This window comes from Armigeres subalbatus, chromosome 2 (genome assembly GCF_024139115.2).
Source record: "Armigeres subalbatus isolate Guangzhou_Male chromosome 2, GZ_Asu_2, whole genome shotgun sequence".
NCBI classification, from domain to species: domain Eukaryota; kingdom Metazoa; phylum Arthropoda; class Insecta; order Diptera; family Culicidae; genus Armigeres; species Armigeres subalbatus.
This window is the reverse complement of record NC_085140.1, coordinates 356,914,692-356,933,765: the sequence shown is the minus strand read 5'-3', so window position 1 is coordinate 356,933,765 and position 19,074 is coordinate 356,914,692. Positions and strand designations below refer to the sequence as shown.

General features: G+C 42.2%; 2 protein-coding genes across 3 annotated transcripts; one reads left to right on the top strand and one right to left on the bottom strand.

The window, feature by feature from the left end:
* Window positions 1–49: 49 nt before the first annotated feature.
* On the top strand, window positions 50–13,188 carry LOC134212957 (protein pigeon). 2 transcript variants are annotated; one of them, XM_062691353.1, is made up of 5 exons: window positions 50–364; window positions 435–1,825; window positions 1,880–2,664; window positions 2,728–3,152; window positions 12,911–13,188. In XM_062691353.1, exons 1-5 carry the CDS (start codon window positions 301–303, stop codon window positions 13,060–13,062), a joined length of 2,817 nt encoding a protein of 938 aa, XP_062547337.1. In that variant the 5' UTR covers window positions 50–300; the 3' UTR covers window positions 13,063–13,188. The 2 variants fall into 2 exon arrangements, with proteins under 2 accessions (XP_062547337.1, XP_062547336.1); XM_062691352.1 differs by lacking the exon at window positions 12,911–13,188 and adding an exon at window positions 12,356–12,904.
* On the bottom strand, window positions 13,109–13,919 carry LOC134212959 (ferritin heavy chain-like). The gene is made up of 2 exons (XM_062691355.1): window positions 13,626–13,919; window positions 13,109–13,571 (listed from the first exon to the last, which is right to left on the bottom strand). The coding sequence occupies exons 1-2, from the start codon at window positions 13,876–13,878 to the stop codon at window positions 13,195–13,197; spliced, it is 630 nt and encodes a 209-aa protein (XP_062547339.1). The 5' UTR covers window positions 13,879–13,919; the 3' UTR covers window positions 13,109–13,194.
* Between the last annotated feature and the right edge of the window lie 5,155 nt (window positions 13,920–19,074).

Genomic DNA, 19,074 nt, shown 5'->3' with positions numbered 1-19,074 from the left:
CGCCAATCATCATCATTTTTGTGACAGCGTCGTGCGTGCGCGGTAATCATTGATATTGGATTATCGATTTTTCATCAGTGGATCGAGCGAGAATGTGATAAGAAACGAAAGTGAGATTCCAAGTGATTTCCAAAGAAGAAAATCATATCAAGCTGCTAGTAATGTCCAGCATTATGGTGCTAATTGTGAGAATGTTTGATACCGGAGCTCATTAATTCAGAAAACAAAGTGCATTGGAATTTTGCACCCTCAAAATAAAAGGGCGTTGGTGTGAAGGAATTTGCAATACCCGGAGAAAGGATGTTGAAGCAGGAAAATTTGGCCGCCAATTTTTGCGGACTGTTGTCCGTTGCTGGTTGCAAGGGTAGGATACTTATACGGACATATGGACTTTATTTGCCATTATGTTTCTTTACTTGTTTCATGATTTTCAGATGTCGCCGTTGAATGGCGAATTCTGGGAAAAGAGCAGGACGGATCTTTGCTGGCAGGCTGGGTTGGATTTAATCCGAAATCCCGGAGTTCCCAAAAAAGCAGGATCGGTGTCTATATGCCGAAAAGCAAAACGTTGCAAATCTTGTATACTTTTGCTGGAAAGGAGAACATCATTCAGGCTTCTGTTAATCTAACTAAGACTTTGTTACTTTACACAAAAAAAGAGTTTAAGCAAGAAGCATCCGGCAGAAAGACGGACATATATCGAACTTTCTTAGTGGAAATCAAAGAAGGTGTAGAAGTCGAACCCCTAATGTTGATGGAAGTGGATCGAAACCACCAGATGATGGCACAGTTTCTGTGGCGGAACTTAGCTACATTTGAGAAGAGCCAGCAGGATAAATTTCTAGTCATGATCCATCATGAGCAGGTATTTGTGTACACAGTGACGCTCAAGAAACAAACAATAGAAGGTGAAGATGAGGATTTGCTAGGGAGTAGTTCAAAGTTGAACTATTCTGATCCCTCGGCATGGTATTTAGATAAAGCTTGCCTCAAAACGGAATCTATCACCAAAAGTTTCGTTTGGGCTCAATGGGATCCGAGTGTGCAAGCTCTCTACTATATTCACATGAAGCCGGCACCTAAAACGCTTTTCGAAAAGGATGACGGTTCCATTGACAAAAAAATGAATCCAACTTTATCCGCGTTCCAATTCCATGACGATCTCCGCACGGAAACTGTTCTAAACATTCCACTTAACTTGCCCAACATTCCAACGTCTAGTTCGAGAGCAGATGACATTTACGAAGACGATACTGTGCCCCTGCGTATTCACGACTCTTCCCTCAATCTGGTCATCGTCAGCGATCCAATCGGAATGCTTTATGTTTGCCACTATTATCTATATCAACCGATCAAACAGTCCGACGAGGAGGCTTCCACATCGCAAAACATTTGCGATGTTCATTTCGCATATTCCGTGACTATTTTGCACCACGGATGTGTTATACACTGCGTAATTCCTGGCATTCCGTGGGAGAAGGCCAAAACCATGAAACCGACTTTTACGCTTCACGGCGATCATCACATGTTGGTGTTTCAAGCGGATCTCTTCATGCATTTGTTGGATGTTGGTACATCTCATGAACCGTGCTGCCATATCGTTTGTCCTCCTTTCACGCGCCAACCGGTTACCCATCTGGTGCCATGCTTTGCAACTAATAACATCTGTTACGATTCGGCCACGTTGGATTTGATTTCAATTAGCATTCCTAAAAATCATCTCATTGAAGCATTTCGGAACGATACTTCTATCGACAATCGGCTTGCAATTGTGCACTACTTTCTGGCGCATTCCTGTGGCGATATTGTGGAAATTTTCTCGGAGGTGAGTTCGTAAAATTCAAATTTGTCAAAGATTTTATTTAAATTCTTTTTTTAGCTCTTAAGCATTATAATGGAACGTCCTCTTCACCTGGATACGGTTCCTCTGCTCAAGGAGGCGCTCATCTCCGGAACCTATGCTTCTTCAAAAAAGGGTCTCTCGCAAGACCAATTGGCTCTCTTCAGATTGCTTCCCCTTACTACATGCAACACCTCCAAGCCAATTCAAGCCAAGATCTCCAACCTTACAGTTGGATTGTCCCACGAAACCTTGTACAATACGTCGATGATGTTGCTATCGCCGCAGCAACGCCTCTCTCCATTTCGGAAGGACATCTGGACCAGTCTGTGGGAGCGTCTGAATGACAACAAAGAACGCGCTAGATTCGCCCAGGAACAAGTTACAGAGAAACTGATGTACTCTCTCACATGTTACCAACCGGAAGCGCTCTCTCGTTGCTCCACTCCCATGTCTCCGGCGAATCCGATCGTCAATGTTGCAGCCGAGTTCTCCGCCGTTGGCAATCGACGAATGCAGAACAACGATCTGCTCCCTTTCGTCGAAACAGAAGCGTGCACGGCCAGCAAGCAGGAATTAGTGCTGAATGTCAACCTGCGCGAACTTAGCATGCATCTTGTGAAGCACAGTGTTAAGGAAGTCAGCGGATTTCGGTGGCTGAAAAATGCCTTCTATGACAGCAATCCGGCACCTTCTCACGTCCACGCCGTGGCCACAAGGTATGTCGCCGCTCAGCTCGAGCAATCTCGCGCTTTGTGTGTATTGGTTTGCAAGACGGCTGGTTTGGATCTAGCACTGGAACCCGAACGTGGGTTTGCTTTAGTGTAAGTTCTTTCTTCAATTCAACACAATAAGTTCAATATTTAATTGACTGTCACTAATTTTAGCGATCAACTCACCAGCGCGCTACAGCTCAAACTATTCACCCTACTTGAACGCTACTGCCTGGCAGCGGAATCCCTTGCGTTTCCCTTCCCACTAGGATTCTCATCATTTTTCACCTATCTGGGCTACCGCGCTCTAAGTTTCGATAACTTTATGCAGTACGTCGAGCACCACGTGTTTGAGCTGCAGATCGACGTAATCAAGGTCATAATTGCCGACATTGATGACTCGCCCGAGGGAGTGCAACGGAAGATGAGTCTGCTAATGACATTGCCGCGGTCCCGTGCTCGAAGACTGTTAAACAACTGGAACCATCCGATCAGTACCATGCTTAAAGGGCGGGAACACGCGTTGAACATTTTGTCCGGGAATTCGGTGCACTTGAGAGGCTACTCGCAAATGAAGAAACGGGAGTATAAGCCGAAAGGTAGATGATTGTTTTTTCGATATATTTCATATGTGGCTGTGATTAATGCATGTGCAATGTTGGAATTGAATGTTTTTGTTGCCTTTCCTTTTATGTTTCATTGCATGCCGAAAACTTGTGTTTATTAATGTTTTGTCCATTTTGTGTCCATGTCTGTTTATGTCGATTTGCAAAAATAAGATTTATGGAAATCCGAAATAAACAACGGGGATAGAAATATTAAAGTGCAGTGTCCATGAGGGGCCAACAACCGACGTCCTCTTCCAGGTTCTCTGCTAAACATGACTTTTGCTGATCGCTCTTCCGTCAAACGGACATGTCCACCCCGCTGTAATCTGCCGTATATTATCAGCCTGCCGAAGGTATACTTGGTACTACTCGTGAAGCATGCGTCTGCGTCATCCACCATTTTACACCACGCGCGCCGCCAAGTATTGGGCGCAGTTTTTCCGCTTAAACACTGTGAATTCGATAGTCTACATGTTTTAACACTAGGTACAAGTACCGAGCCAAGATTTGTAACGAAAAGTACCAAGCTCGCAAAAAACGTGGAACGGCAACTTTGAGCACCCAGATCTCAGCCGTTTTTCAACCAAATCTCTTGATTTTTTTTCACAGAACAATCTGTGGCTGGGAGACGGCTACTGAAGACAGATAACATTTTCAAGTAACGGGAACTGAGAACCAGCCAGCAGGAGAAACGTTTGGATTGGATGAATCATAGTTCAGCCATGAAAATCTAAAGATTATTTTGTGATTTCGAAGAGTATGCGGCGCAGAGGCGTCGCGTGATCAATTCTTCAACCTGTGCACTATTTTAATATTTCAAGAAAAACACATAGGGGTGATCGGGGCAATATGGGCCACCTAAGGAAATCGTTCGGAGCAGCGCTCAAAAGCTGAAAAAATAATCATTCTAATGTAGTTGACTTATACTAGAGACTGTTACCTTTCATATTACGTAGATGACTGGTGAAACATACGTTAGGAAATTGTTGGAATGCACTTTTGAAAATTTATTGATTTTGATGTGTGCTCTTAACTATACGGGGCAAAATGAACCACCATTTGGGGCAGTAAGGGCCATCTCTGGGAGAGAAAAGTGTTTTAATATGGATGAATATGATATTCCTACTACAGTTTAGAGTATTCTGAACAAAATGAGATTAATAAAACGCACAACAGCGGACCGAACCGATTTGCCACTCTTCACCGTTTGCACAGACACATTTCAATTGGTTAATTTTTTCAATTTTCTTTTCTGATCGCAGTAATGCGGTGATGAAATTTATCCGTAATGAATTTAATATATGTAGATGATAATATTCTTGTATTCGGCAACTGAAATTTTAACTTGCTAGCACATTAAGGCTTAATATCTTGCTCTATGCAGGTATGCCCATATTGCCCCATAGAGAATGGTTTTTGAAAAAACAAGTTTTATGATAAAATAAGATTTGTATCAGTGCCAACATGTGTGCACAATATTCAATTATAATAGATCTTTTTATTGAGATGCATTTTCGACCTGTATTTGTATCAATTTTGTGTCAAAACCTTATTTATAAACTTCAAATCTTATAATAATTCTGCCTATGCAGCGAAAATTTACATTTTTAAGTGTATTTTCATGTTCGAATTAAATTTTAATGCGGTTTTCACGTTGAGGCATATCTGGAGCATTCTCTTTATAACTTTTACATGATAAAACTTGTCAATAAGCTCAAATTGAGGGTGGCTCATATTGCCCCGTATGTTCATATTGCCCCTACTGCCCCTAATTTTCATTTTCAGTCATTTTCTAGCGCGTTTCTTAATATGTTTGCTTATTTTGTTGCATCTAACTGGTTCTTAGCTACTTCTTATTTTTTGAATGAACTCAAACTTAACTAAGTTTAAAAGTGATAGTTCGTAAAATTAAAAATTACTATCATCAGAATCGTTCCCAATAAGACAAATAAGACATATATCTATTCCAAAATTATTGAGCTGACACTTTCAATTCTAATTAGAGTTATTTGTAAAATGAGACGAAGTTTTAAATAGAGAAAAGGAAATTGAAATATATCAAACATGCAAAGTTACTAATAATAATTTGAAATTAGCATGTCATGTCAGACAATGCGACAATAAAGATTTTCATCAGAAATTATTGACGTCAATCAGTCGTCGTTGAGTCAAGTACGAGACACTGAAGACGGCCTTACTGTTGAGGTCGAAATACGTATCTGTCATGATACAATTAAGTGGTGGAATTCAATGGGATTGTACAAGCTCGTCTTATGACAAGTGATTACAAATTAGGCAACCTTTTCAAATTATATCAGCGTTGTGATATCTATGGCTGGGAGACTTTGCTACATCTTTTTTAACTGAATCATTTGTTTGAGAAACTGCATATATCCATTTTACACAATTTCTAGAAAACAAGAAAAAACAGTTTTTGAACAAATTGGCACCGAATCTTTTGATTTCTTCGATACAGATCAATAGTTTTTGGCAAAACACCCTGGGGCACTTCCAGTGCGAAAACTGTAAGCTGTACTCCATAATTGCTCCGCAAAGTGCGTGGACTATGTAGTTTCTCAAACAAACAAAAAAAAATCATACATTCCTGAATAAATTTTTTTTTCGTGTATTTTGCCAGAATACGTATTTTTGGACGAGGATTCAGAATATATAAAAATCTCATTTTGGCGAAAAATGTTACATATGGAGTTTCTCAAACAAACGATTCAATTGCCTACTATAGTAGGGAACTTCGGTGTTAATATTTTTTTAAATCATATTGTATTATATAATCCTATGTACAACATTTTAAGGATAATAGATACTAAGAATAAAATTGTATCGAAATTAGTTATAAATATCACAATATGTTGAAATTGTGGTCAGTTTATGTTATGCTCTTCTAGTCGGGATCCTAACGTTCCAAGTTAAACATTGCCGTGTCCTTTGTCGATTGTTCAATCCTGTATTCTCGATAACATTTTTCGTGGTTTTTCGGTATGCCGCCTTACCAAAGCAGTGGCGGGCCCTCGTACAAATCCCGGACAAAACCTGAGATTGCGTTCAAAACTTCACCACAGATTAATTGTTTGAAACGTTGAATTTATTTTGAGGTTAAAATGTCACAGTGCAGGGCTGCGATACCTAGCCACGTGATGAGGCTGCCATCTTAGAAATGGGGACAGCAGGGACTATGTCCAAGGGCTTGACGATCCCTCCCCAGGCCATCTGCGAGTTGTGATGCCTGCCTAGGATGCGGTGGGGTTTGACAGTGGGCTCTGTTAAACTTCTATAAAAACCTGCGTGTATCCGCAAGTAGGCTCTGCCAAAGCAACCGTGTGCCGCTCAAAGCGCACAAGCCCAAGTCCTGGTGTTAGCTGGGACGCTAAACAGCCCTGACACGACGGCCCTCCGACGAGACAGGAGGGTCCTCACAACAGACAGTCCTCACAAGTTCCAATCTCACGCTTCCACGGGTCTTCCGATGACAATTGACTGCCAGCTAAGGGTTGCGTACTTAGCTGGTAGTGCAGCCTGGGCACTGTTGTCCTTCTGACATCAGCTAGAGTGAGTGGGTGCGACCAACGGGACCATCGTCCCTAACCCCTAATCCCAAGGCGTTAAGCGACCCGTGCCGAGGGGATGCATGGCCAGGGGTGAAATAATGAGCTAGGCCTTTAACGGAGCCTGTGGGGTACCTGGGCACCCTCCACAGTAATTGTCCCTTACCGCGTCATGCTGGGCTCTGGCGTGGTGGACCTCTTTTCCCGAGCAACTCGTGGGACCAAAATGGAAAACCAAGTCAATTCTTCAATTAGTGGTAGTAGTGTAGGCGACAACCCCTTCGCAATAGTCGGCAGCTCAGTGCGCAGCGCCAGCGTTTGTCACTTAACCATCTCCCAGGTTCCGCCGGTAGAGGTTATAGACGGCCCATGGCTTGTGAAGGCGATGAACCGCAAACGCGATGGGCTTTCGGCCTTCGAAATGGCGTTGGACGCCATCATCGACTTTGCGTCATCGAAGCATAATATCAGTAAGGAACTCAAGAGGAGCTTGCTGAAACATCGAAAGGCGGCGAATGAGGGTAGCACGAAGTCTAGGGTAGGCGCCAATCGCTCCAGGGGTGATGCCCTAGTCATCAAAATGGACGAGGCTAAGTACTCGGACGTCTTGAAGGCGATGAGGAGTGACGTCAAGCTCGGTGAACTCGGCGCCGACGTACGTCGAATAAGACGTACCCGGATGGGCGAGATGATCCTCGAGCTGAAGCGGGGCGTCTCGCAAAAGGGCGCCGCCTACAAGAAGTTGGCGGAGGAAGTCCTAGGCGAGACGGTCAAGGTGAGGGCACTCACGATTGAGGTGAATCTAAGGGTTAAAGACTTGGACGAGATCACCGAAATCGAAGAGCTCGTCTCGGCACTGCGGCGACAGTGTGAAGTGGAGACGCCCACCGCAGCCTTTCGGCTACGGAAAAGTCCGGCAGGGACGCAGGTAGCATTGGTTCGGCTATCTGCAGCGGACGCCTCCAAGGTAGTCAAGTTAGGGAGCGTCAAGGTGGGATGGTCGGTATGATCTGTGGGCATATACGAGCAACCCGAAGTTTGCTTCAAGTGCCTGGAACCGGGGCACAAGCAATGGGACTGCAAAGGGCCTGACAGAAGCAATCTCTGCCGACGTTGCGGATTGGAGGGCCATAAGGCACAATGCTGCACGAACCCTCCCAATTGTTTGATTTGTTCCAGCAAAGCTGTGAACAGCAAGCACTCCATGGGGGATTCGATGTGTCCGGCGTTTAAGCGTGCTGCAAAATCACAGTGCAGGTAACGCAGCTGGGTTGCTCGGCCTCGCCCGAGTGTCCGGTGTGCGCAGGTTTAGAGGAAACGGAGGAACACGTGTTGTTCGTTGTAACATGAAATCACGTCCCATTAAAATTAATATTCTAAAAAAAATATACATGTATTTTGTTTTGCGTTAGGAGTTAGGAATTAGTTTTGTTAAAATTTGTTCATTTTCATCTGCCCACTTGAACGCCGTCTGCTACCAAAACTATCCAAGTTTCTGCTACCAAAGTCACACGATACGGTTGGTATGCGTGATCTGACGGAAACAGAAAAAGAATGGGGAAAACGGTTGGGGTTCGGTGGAGACTCATCTCCATTGCTCGTCCTCTTTTGGGCTTGAGCCAGCCATCGATACGGTCGTGTGTGAAGAGTCCGGTCAAGTGAGTTTTTTATTCGAGACGGTCTGCACCGTGAATCCGAACCGAAAAGTTGTGCTACTGGCGAAAAGAATGCCTCAATAACGATAGTGCGTGATCGTGTGATTTCGGAACCCCAAGTGATAATCCGGAATCCGCCGGGAAACGAAAGTTATTTCGGGACGTTAGATTCCGCAATCAACCGGCCGTAGTGAATAAACCATACTTGTAAAGCCGACCGCGTGTGCCTAGAAAATATAGGGTAGTCGGTAAAGCGACAGTCCAGTGTGGTCCCAAACAGCCGGCCTTTAGAGCGGCCATCCCAGTGCCCCCGAAAAGTGAACCCCTAAACCAAGCCCCGAAAAATTGTACCAGTCGTGGACACGAAAGTGAGCTTGTGTTAGCTAGTTTTGTAGCTATAAAGACGCGGGTACCCCGTCTCGGCGCGTGTGTTCCGTGAGTGCCGGACGTAATATCCCGGCGTCCGACCAACGACGCTCATACCTAGTCCCCAACCGCTGGCGTTGTTAAAACAGTTAGCGACGGCGCGGGCCCAACCTAACCATCGACGACTCTCGAACGGCAGAGTAGGCAGCCCCTGAGGTTAAAGGTAAGTTGCATGCTTCCACTATGTTATATCGTGCGCTCACGTTTTCGCGCAATATGTGAACACATGCTTGCCACATGTGGTCTGGACACTACCCCGGACAACCTAGTTCGGAGGATGTGTAAAGATGAAGTTGGCTGGAACGCCGTTTTATCGGCTATCGCCCAAATCGTCTCGGAGCTACACAGAAGGTAGCGCGTGGACTCAAGGATGGCTAGTTCAGGCGCAAATAAAAGGTGGTCCAAGGGATCGGAGTCGGCTTCATGGGTCATACCGGTGGTCATGCTCTGTGGTCGAACTCGATCCTTTTATCGAACAAGTGGCCGCGCGAAGAACAAAATGGTATCGTCGCTTTCGCGGCGTCGGTCAACCGGGCGGGTTCCGAGCCCGAGGACGGAAAGGGGTCCTCGTCAATCTGCTGGACAGGACAGAAAGTGTGAAAAAGCGAGCATCGAGCGACTACCTTCTACCAAAGCTGTGGCACCACCAACGAGCTGGGAACCGGCTTCATAGTGCTGGGAAAGATGCGCCAACGCGTGATTGGGTGGCAGCCAATCAACGCAAGGATGTGCAAGCTGAGGATAAAAGGTCGATTCTTCAACTATAGCATCATCAACGTGCACAGCCCACACGAAGGGAGACCCGACGACGAGAAAGAAGCGTTCTATGCACAGCTGGAGCAGACATACGATGGATGCCCACTGCGGGACGTCAAAATCGTCATCGGTGACATGAGCACTCAGGTAGGAAGGGAGGAAATGTATAGACCGGCCATCGGACCGGATAGTCTGCACACCGTATCGAATGATAACGGCCAACGATGCAGAAACTTCACAGCCTCCCGCGGAATGGTAGTCCGAAGCACCTTCTTTCCCCGCAAAAATATCCACAAGGTCACATGGCAATCACCTTATCAAGTAACGGAAACCCAAATCGATCACGTTCTAATCGACGCAACGACAGCAAAAAAGCAAACACCGATGTTTGCTTTATACCATCTGTAGATCTTCCTAGCTTCGTGATATTGGATTCCTTGGTCAACCCTTATGTAATGGATAGCATCTTCCAATTGGGTCACCTTTTGCTTCCCACTGAATGACCGTCGGATTTGCAACGTGTACAATAAGCGGCATTGGTACACCGTTCCCCATTGAACCAACTGACTACAATTATCATTGTCCTGCTTCCATATTGCCTTTGTGTGACCGAATTGGTCCCAACAAATATTGGAGGCGTGTGAACCCAAAAATAGTGTGAAGTATTAATTCGTCGGTGGTATTAGGCCAAAAATAGTCTTCTTCGGGTAAAAAACAGGTTTATTCAGCTGAAATTATATTATTTGCATATTAGTCGGCAACTCGGCCGTTAACAGTTAATCACAAAACGAACTGGCATAGAAGAAAGAATCTTGTGGTCAAACCAGGTCAAACGATTTGAAATTTGGTGAGAAACTTCCATTGTATTTATTATTAACGTATATTAAAACTATATGACTATTATTTTATCTTGAAAACCATTCCTAGAGCGGAATAAACCCTAAAATGTTACTTGGGCAGTGCTATTGGCAGGTGCCTTGCTAAAATTGGTTCTGACGAAAGCGAGAAAACAAAATGGGGGCCGGTTGATGCTTTTTTATTTCAACCAGCACTTTGATGTATACACTTAAAATAAATCACAGAATTCGGTAAAATTTTACCGAAATCTCAACAGCAGAACTGTTCGGTAAATAATTTTACTGATTTTCGGTGATTTTGACAGTTGAGCAATGGAAAAGAAAAAATTACAAAAAATCTGTTAAAAAATACCGAACAATTCTGCTGTTGAGATTTCGATAAAATTTACCGAATACTGTAAAATGAGTTAAGTGTGTAGGTAACACGAAAGTTGAATTATTTTGATTAAAAAAACATGTGTAGATAAGAAGCCTAACATGTAGTTTTTCTAAACTCTAATCCTACGTATTTAAAAGTTTTCAACATATAACTGTTAGTAACATTTCAAAAGCATTTTAAAATGTACTTCCTATTTTTCACCATGTTGAAAAACAGTGATTTTACGCACACATTCGTCGCCGCTAGATGGCAACAGCGCGGCTGCGTCAAAGCGAATAGATGGTAGTATTTATCATCATCATCATCATCATTAGTCGGCAACTCGGCCGTTCAAAAATATTTTTGTGCATATGCACAGCACATGTTTCGAAATGAACAACATGATATGAAATTTGCGAAAAAGAATCAACGTGTCTTGTAGGGACTCGAACCCTCACCCTCCTACTCTCTAGATAGGCGTGATAATCCCTACACAACAAGACTGCCGTGAATCGCATATTTGTCCCATATGAAAAGGAAACCCAGCAAAAATGGGACACATATGCGATTCACGGCAAAGGAGCACTTAAAGGTCACGTTTGCAGAAAACCTAGCAGAGTACCTAAGTATCAACCTTCACAGCGGTTAGTTTTTTTCAATTGGTCATCTTTCGGATGCTTGATTTGCCCAATCGTTGCATGTGCTTTACTGGTGTATATCCACCACAGTCAAGCGAGCACACATTGTTTATTATCGTGTGTGAAGTTCTTTACAAATACAAAAAAATACAACGCATTAGTAAAACTTGTCTTTTGACAGGTATAAACCGCAGTTCAATTATATATGCACTGTTCTTATATGGTCAAACATGTTTTAAATGTCGTGGAGAATCTACCATTTGATTAATACACTAGAAACGGCTTCGTTTAACGCTGTATACAGTTTAGAATACGAGGCTATGTTACGTAACATCATATTAATGTAAATGCGATGCGTGAAATTTAACATCAAGATACTCTTTCTCATGCCATAAAGCTCGAAATCTGAACAGGCTTATAGTGAATCATGAGGAAGGCAATAGGGGAACTATTCCGTCTTCCATCTCATTGAACATATATTCATTTCATCGCAAAACAGAGAAATACAGCACCAATCTTGTCACTTCTTTTTGCTAACATACGTGCTCACCTAAAAAAAATCACAAAAATAAATAACAAATCAAATTCCTTTTCATTGCTTTGTTTTTGATGCGATGGAAATGGGAGCTATGAGATGAAGTGCAGAACCGTTCCCCTATATCTTAACATATTAAAAAAAATAGTTCTGCACTACAAGTGTCTTTATTTGGTTAGGTCTAACTTAGAATGCAGTTTTGTGGAAGCATGTGAAGTGCAAGTTATTATTGTACTAATTATTACTACTATTTTACTCACTCATATTTATTCCGTTAAAAAAGGTGTGCACTTTCTGGGCGAGGGTAAAGGTGCATGACCTAAAATAAAACGTAAATAATCCATCAAATTCCTTGCAAACAAAGGATATTAATCTTTACTGAGTCACATTTTTTTTTCATTTGAAGCTTATCTGTGTTCTCGCTGCATTTGGCCCTGCTGTAAGATGCAAACCCAGTCCAGCATAAATTTATTCCTGTCATCGTCACCATCATCTTCGCACATGCTTTGCACATACGGTCATCTTAATTCTATTCCCATGCAGCGGGTTTCCCAGGAGGACAATCCTGCTCCACCGAATACTCCCGAATCATCATCCTGTGACTTATTCGATTGGCAATCTTCCGCATCACTGACGGTTGCTGTAAGAAAATCCAATTGGGGTTCAAACTGCCGACCGCGTTATCTGTGTAATACCATGGTTATTCTTTTAGTTGTATTGTATCTTACTGTCGTTGTCATTATCATTTCAACCATCTATTTTGCAATTGATACACAATTTGTATATTTAGTCTCTAAAAGTTATAATGCAATTAAAATTGCATCTTGATAGGAGCTTATCTTGCATGCCGTAGACGAATATGCGTTACTGTTAGGATTTGTTAGTGCAGACAAATCTTCGCCCAACGAATGCTTCCCATTGATTTGTAAATAAAAAGTTTCAATTAACATTTCATCCACAGACTTGGGAGAACAGATGAGTGCAGTTCAGAAACTCCAAGAACCGTTGGATTGCTTTCTGGACCTGCTAACGGCTAAAGCCAGCTTGAATGAGTTGGATTTTAATCTTTTGATCGAGACCACGTTGAGCTCGGTGGACGACTTTGAGCTCTAGGTCATTAAAAACGATGAAGACAAGAGAAGTCAATCTAAAATTCGAAAAATAATTTTAATCCAAGTTAAAACGGGCTGATGTGCAATCTTTTAACAGAAATAAAATTTAAATTTATCAATATACAAATATCATCTAGTCTTTTTTCATCCTTAATTCCTTGTCAAGCAGATATACTCCATCAGGCGCTTTGTCTAGGGTTCGCCAACGTGCCACCAGTAAGTTAACACTTCGAATGGATTCAATTTGATCCTTGAAGAATTCCGTAACGATGAAATCAGCAGTTGTTGGGTCGTTTTGCTGTTCGGCCAAGCGATACAATTTGGACAAGGATTCCGATACGTTGTTTTCCAATCTAAGTGTTTCGTTTAGGGTTGTGCTGATGTTGGACCAACTGCAACTGGGTGGTTTCCTTATGGTACTAAGGTCCACTGAGCCATTTCTTTCCAGGAGATACCGAGCCAAGGATTTGGCATGATCAAGTTCTTCCTGGGACATGTCGCGATACAATTCTACGGAAAACTATTTAAGTTCGTACTCATTGTGAAGAAAATACGGAATCTTACTTGAGAAGCCCAGTAAACCAACGGTCGATTTGGCAAAGTAATAACTAATGGAGAGGTAAGTGTAACCTGCCGCAAGCTCGGCGTTAATCTGATCGTTGATGGCATTCTGAATAAGTGAACCAATCAGAGGCGGTACAAGGTTTTCGTTTTTGCAGTCACCCGATTCACAGCTGGGAGAATTTGTCGGCTTGGACGAGAAAATGCGTTTTACATGGGTGCCAAACCGAGGAATGTAACGGATGTTGGCAAACATCTTATTTGAATGTTGCAACAGAAGAACCAAAATTGATTAAATATCAGGGTTGCTGCGATTAAAGTACTTAATAACTAAAATTGTATTAGGGGAACTGTACCAGTTTTGGCCATGTTCCTAATTTGGCCAGTTTCTCGCATAACTCCAAAAGTAAAGCAATTTTCGAGGGATTTATTAGCTCTAACAGGAAATATATCCCTCATGCTTCTTCACTGTTGAAACTGATCGATATTTTTTGGAAAATATGCATATTTCAGGGTTGGCCAAATTAGGCACTAAGGTACACTTACCCTATAGCAAATAAGGATGATAGTATTAAGAAAACACGGAACACCTAGTCTTAGAGATGAATGCATGTATTAGTACAGAGAATCTTTTGGATCGCATATCAGCTGGGATGCTCAAAGCTGACTCCATGAAATTCGCTTAACTGAGGCATCGTTTATTTCGTACAACATAGGACTCCGCAACTTACCCGATCGACCTGATGCGAGTATCAGACATCGTGTACGCGTACAAAAAAGGATGAGATTGAGCAACGACTGCTACGCGCACATAAAATTTAGCGCACACGAGTCTCACGAAGCTTGTGTACCTCACATTAACGTTGGTGAGTCGCATTGAGACATCTCAATGCGATCAGCTCATGCGCTGTTTGCCATGGCAAACCTTTGTAAACAACAGCGGAGGTGCGTAAAACATGCTTGGGCGGGAAATTTTCATTCAATAATATCGTCGCCTAAGTAACGCCAGCTATGCATTCCTAGCGCCTGAGATGGGTCTCATGTGACGTACATGGAGACACGCTCACTCAGTTATTTTATGCGCGCGCTAGCTTCTCTCGTCGCACTGAATCGATGCTACGTGAGCTTTTGTAGCTCATGGCACACTGTCTCATCTGTGTATACACTAGAATTAAGGTCACTCCTGACGGAATCCAAGATTAAAAGTGCTCGCGTTTTCGGGGGCACACCACTCGATAAGGAAGCAACGCACAACTGTCATTTTTATTATTTCACGCATGCTGCGACGCAGCAAAGCTAAATTAACAAAAATGACAGTTGTGCGCCGCCTCTGAATCGAGTGGTGTGCCCCCGAAAACGCGAGCACTTTTAATCTTGGATTCCGTCAGGAATGACCTTAAGAGGCTCTGGCGAGTATCCTAGTAAAGGTGCCCAAAAGGCTGACATCACTGTGCACGATATCTGGCGAGGCAATAATATGTTACAATGTTGTGTACCATTCTCAAATTTCCATGCAAAGTTATCCAAGCCCGGATTCAGGAGAAGATCGATGCGACTCTCGACGGACAGCAGGGGCTACATATGTCCAATGGCTTGACGATCCCTCCTCATGCTATCTGCGAGTTGTGGGGCTTGCCTAGGATGTGATGGGATTTGACAGTGGGCGCTGTTAAATTCCTATAAAAAGCTGCATGTATCCGCAAGTAGGCCCCACCAGACCCCACCAAAGCAACCGTGTGCCGCTCAAAGCACACAAGCCCGAGCCCTGGTGTCAGGTGGAAACACAAAACATACCTGACACGACGGCCCTCCGACGATACAGGAGGTTTGCGCAGGCCCAATAAGCCGCCTGGAAAACCAATAATTACGAACAATATAAACAATATAAGATATAATACGACTCGATATAATCGGCAAAGACCTAGGCGACGAATAAAGGATCACGATTGTATAGTATATGGTCAGATCTGAATAAAATCATTAGAGCGTGTGTTGTCAACTGACAGCTCGCTAATCTTAATACACATATCCAATATATTACCTACACATGAACATGTACTCGTTTAAAAGACATTGAAATAAATCAACCAAGCTTAGTCTGGTTAGATCGTTCCCAAAAGCAAGTCTACGCATTCCTGTAAACCCAATCCGAATACTCAACAGTGGCGACGAAGCTGGTGCAGAACCGTAAGCAGTGGTGACCACACGTCTAGGAAGCAAACATATATCATTCCCGGAAAAGGACTTCAGCTCCGGTAGAGAAGGTTATATCTTGGCAGCCAGTCATTGTGGTTTGTTTTCGGGACAGCGGTTCACAAATTGTGGTTTTGTGAACCGTTCTTTTAAAAAAGTGACGAACGACGGCCGAGAGGACGATTTGAAAACTATTGCGCAGTAACGAGACAAACCAACCCTGTGATCTAATTGCTGCCCGGATCCATTGCTGGAGCAAAGAGATTTCCCTCGAATAGCCGGTAAATATTCGGCACGCCTGTTCGTCGAACACAGTGACGTCAGCGGGATTGATTGATTTATAGGGTGAGTCGATTTTCCTTATTTTGTGATAGTGAATAGTTATTGCAACAATCAGTGGATATTCTTTTATTTTACCTTTTTCTCCTTTGATGTATTGTCATCGGATCTATTGTTAAAGAACAGATCTATTTAATTTATTCAATTGAGTGGACAATAGTTTTGTGGTTTAATAAGTGACATGGCGCAATCGGCACTTGCAACTCATATCGAGCCATACAGAAAAGGAGCTGGTTTTTAGTGAATGGGCAGAGAGACTAGAATATTTGTTCTTGATAAATTCTGTTGGAGAGGAACATAAGAAGGCATATTTGGTTACTTTGGGGGGGCCTATCATTTATTCGGAGTTGAAATTATTATACCCCAACACTGATTTGAACACAATAGCGTACAATGACATGATCTCCAAATTGAAAGCTAGGTTTGACAAGATAGCGCCAGATATAGTCCAGCGTTTAAATTTCAATAACCGTATTCAACAGAAGAATGAATCAGTGGAAGACTTTGTGCTAGCAGTCAAGTTACAGGCTGAGTTTTGCAATTTTGGCGATTACAAATCGATTGCAATTAGGGACCGCATTATTGCTGGCATTCGGGAGAAATCCTCCAGCAGCGACTTCTTAATGAAGAGAATTTAACGTTGGCTACCGCAGAAAAAAATATAGCTACCTGGGAGCTGGGAGGTAGCTGGCGTGAACTCTAGGGGTTTAGCAGAAAGTGGGGAAATTGACAGAGTAGCAGCAATAGCATCACCCAGTAAACGAATGACGAGATTAGAGAAACTCCTTGCAACATTCGACTTGGCAAGGAACAAAAATACAGATCCTGGGGAAGGCCATAGTCGAGGACCGGTTAAATCGAGGCTGGGTTTTAGACCAAATAATTTTGGGAGAAGGGCAAGCGGTGAACGTTCGGGACCATACAATCCAAGGACTCGACCTGAATGGAAGAACACCAGGGATAAGCAAAGAGGATATTATGCAGATTTTGTATGTGACTTCTGCGGAATCAAAGGACACATCAAGAGAAAGTGTTTTAAATTGAAAAACATGAAAAGAGACGCGGTTAATTTCGTGGACCATGGGAATCCAACACCAAACAAGGACGACAGCTTGGAGGAGCTCTTCAACAGGATGAAAGCGGATGATTCCGGAAGTGAGGATGATTGGGATGCAGGTGATTTTGAATGTATGAATGTGACGTCTACTAATAATAACCCTTGTATAATAGATCTGCTTGTGGAGGGTAAAGCGTTGCAAATGGAGGTGGATTGTGGTGCCTCAGTGTCAGTTATTGGCAAAAGTGACTATATGAAAAAATTTAAAAAACCTTTATCAGAATGCAAAAGGAGACTGATAGTTGTTAATGGTGACAAACTTAAAATTGAAGGAGAAACGAATGTTTTGGTTGAATTTAGAGGAAAAAAAGAAATTTTGAAAATTTTGGTTCTAAATAGCGACTACAATTTTATTCCTTTGATGGGCAGAACATGGTTAGATGTTTTTTATCCGAGTTGGAGGAATTATTTCACAAACTCTGGTAATATTAATAATATGGTGATTGATAAATGCGAAACAACAGTTGATGAGATAAAAAAAAAGTTTTCTAATGTTTTTACGAAGGATTTTTCCTTGCCAATTAAAGGATATGAGGCTGAATTGGTCTTGAAGTATGAAGTGCCAATTTTTAAAAAAGCGTATAATGTTCCCTATCGACTGAAGGACAAAGTAATGAAATATTTGGATAAACTGGAAGATCAAAAAGTTATCACACCTATCAAAACAAGTGAATGGGCATCTCCCGTTGTGATCGTTATGAAAAAAAATAATGACATCCGATTGGTAATTGATTGTAAAGTATCAATCAATAAAGTTATAATACCAAACACTTATCCGTTACCAACAGCTCAGGATTTGTTTGCGGGTTTAGCTGGTCGTAAAATGTTTTGCTCCTTGGATCTGGAGGGAGCATATACACAGCTAATGTTGTCAAAAAGATGTAGAAAGTTTATGGTTATTAACACCATTAAAGGCCTTTATATATATATAATCGGTTACCGCAAGGAGCGTCATCAAGTGCCTCAATTTTCAGCAGATAATGGATCAAGTGTTCCAAGGAATTGAATCTGTTTACTGTTATTTGGACGATGTGCTAATTGCTGGAGAATGTTTTGAGGATTGTTATAAAAAATTAATGTTGGTTTTACAAAGACTTTCGGATGTTAACATTAAAGTAAATTTGGAAAAATGTCGTTTTTTTGTTACGGAACTTGACTATTTGGGACATATTATTAGCGATAAGGGTCTGTCACCATGTCCTGACAAAACCCTAACTATACAGAAAGCTAAAACTCCAACAAATGAGATGGAATTGAAATCATTCCTTGGCCTAATTAATTATTATAACAAATTCATCCCTCGGTTGTCTGCAAAATTGTGTCGTTTATATAATTTATTGAAAATAATGTAAAATTTGTTTGGGATGAACACTGTGATAGAGCTTTTCAGGAAAGTAAGAATTTACTTATGAATGCACAGTTTTGGAGTTTTATGATCCCAAGAAACCCATTGTGATAGTATCTGACGCATCCAGCTATGGCTTGGGAGGAGTAATTTCTCATATTATTGACGAAGTGGAAAAACCGATAAGTTTTACATCCTTTTCACTTAATTCAGCACAGCGCAAATATCCTATTTTACACTTGGAGGCTTTGGCTTTAGTGAGTACTATAAAAAAATTTCATAAATATCTTTATGGACAAAAATTCCAAGTTTTCACGGATCATAAACCCTTAGTAGGCATATTTGGCAAGGAAGGGAAAAATTCTATATATGTAACAAGGCTACAGAGATTTATACTAGAGCTCTCTATATATGACTTTGATATTCACTATCGACCTTCAACCCAAATGGGAAACGCC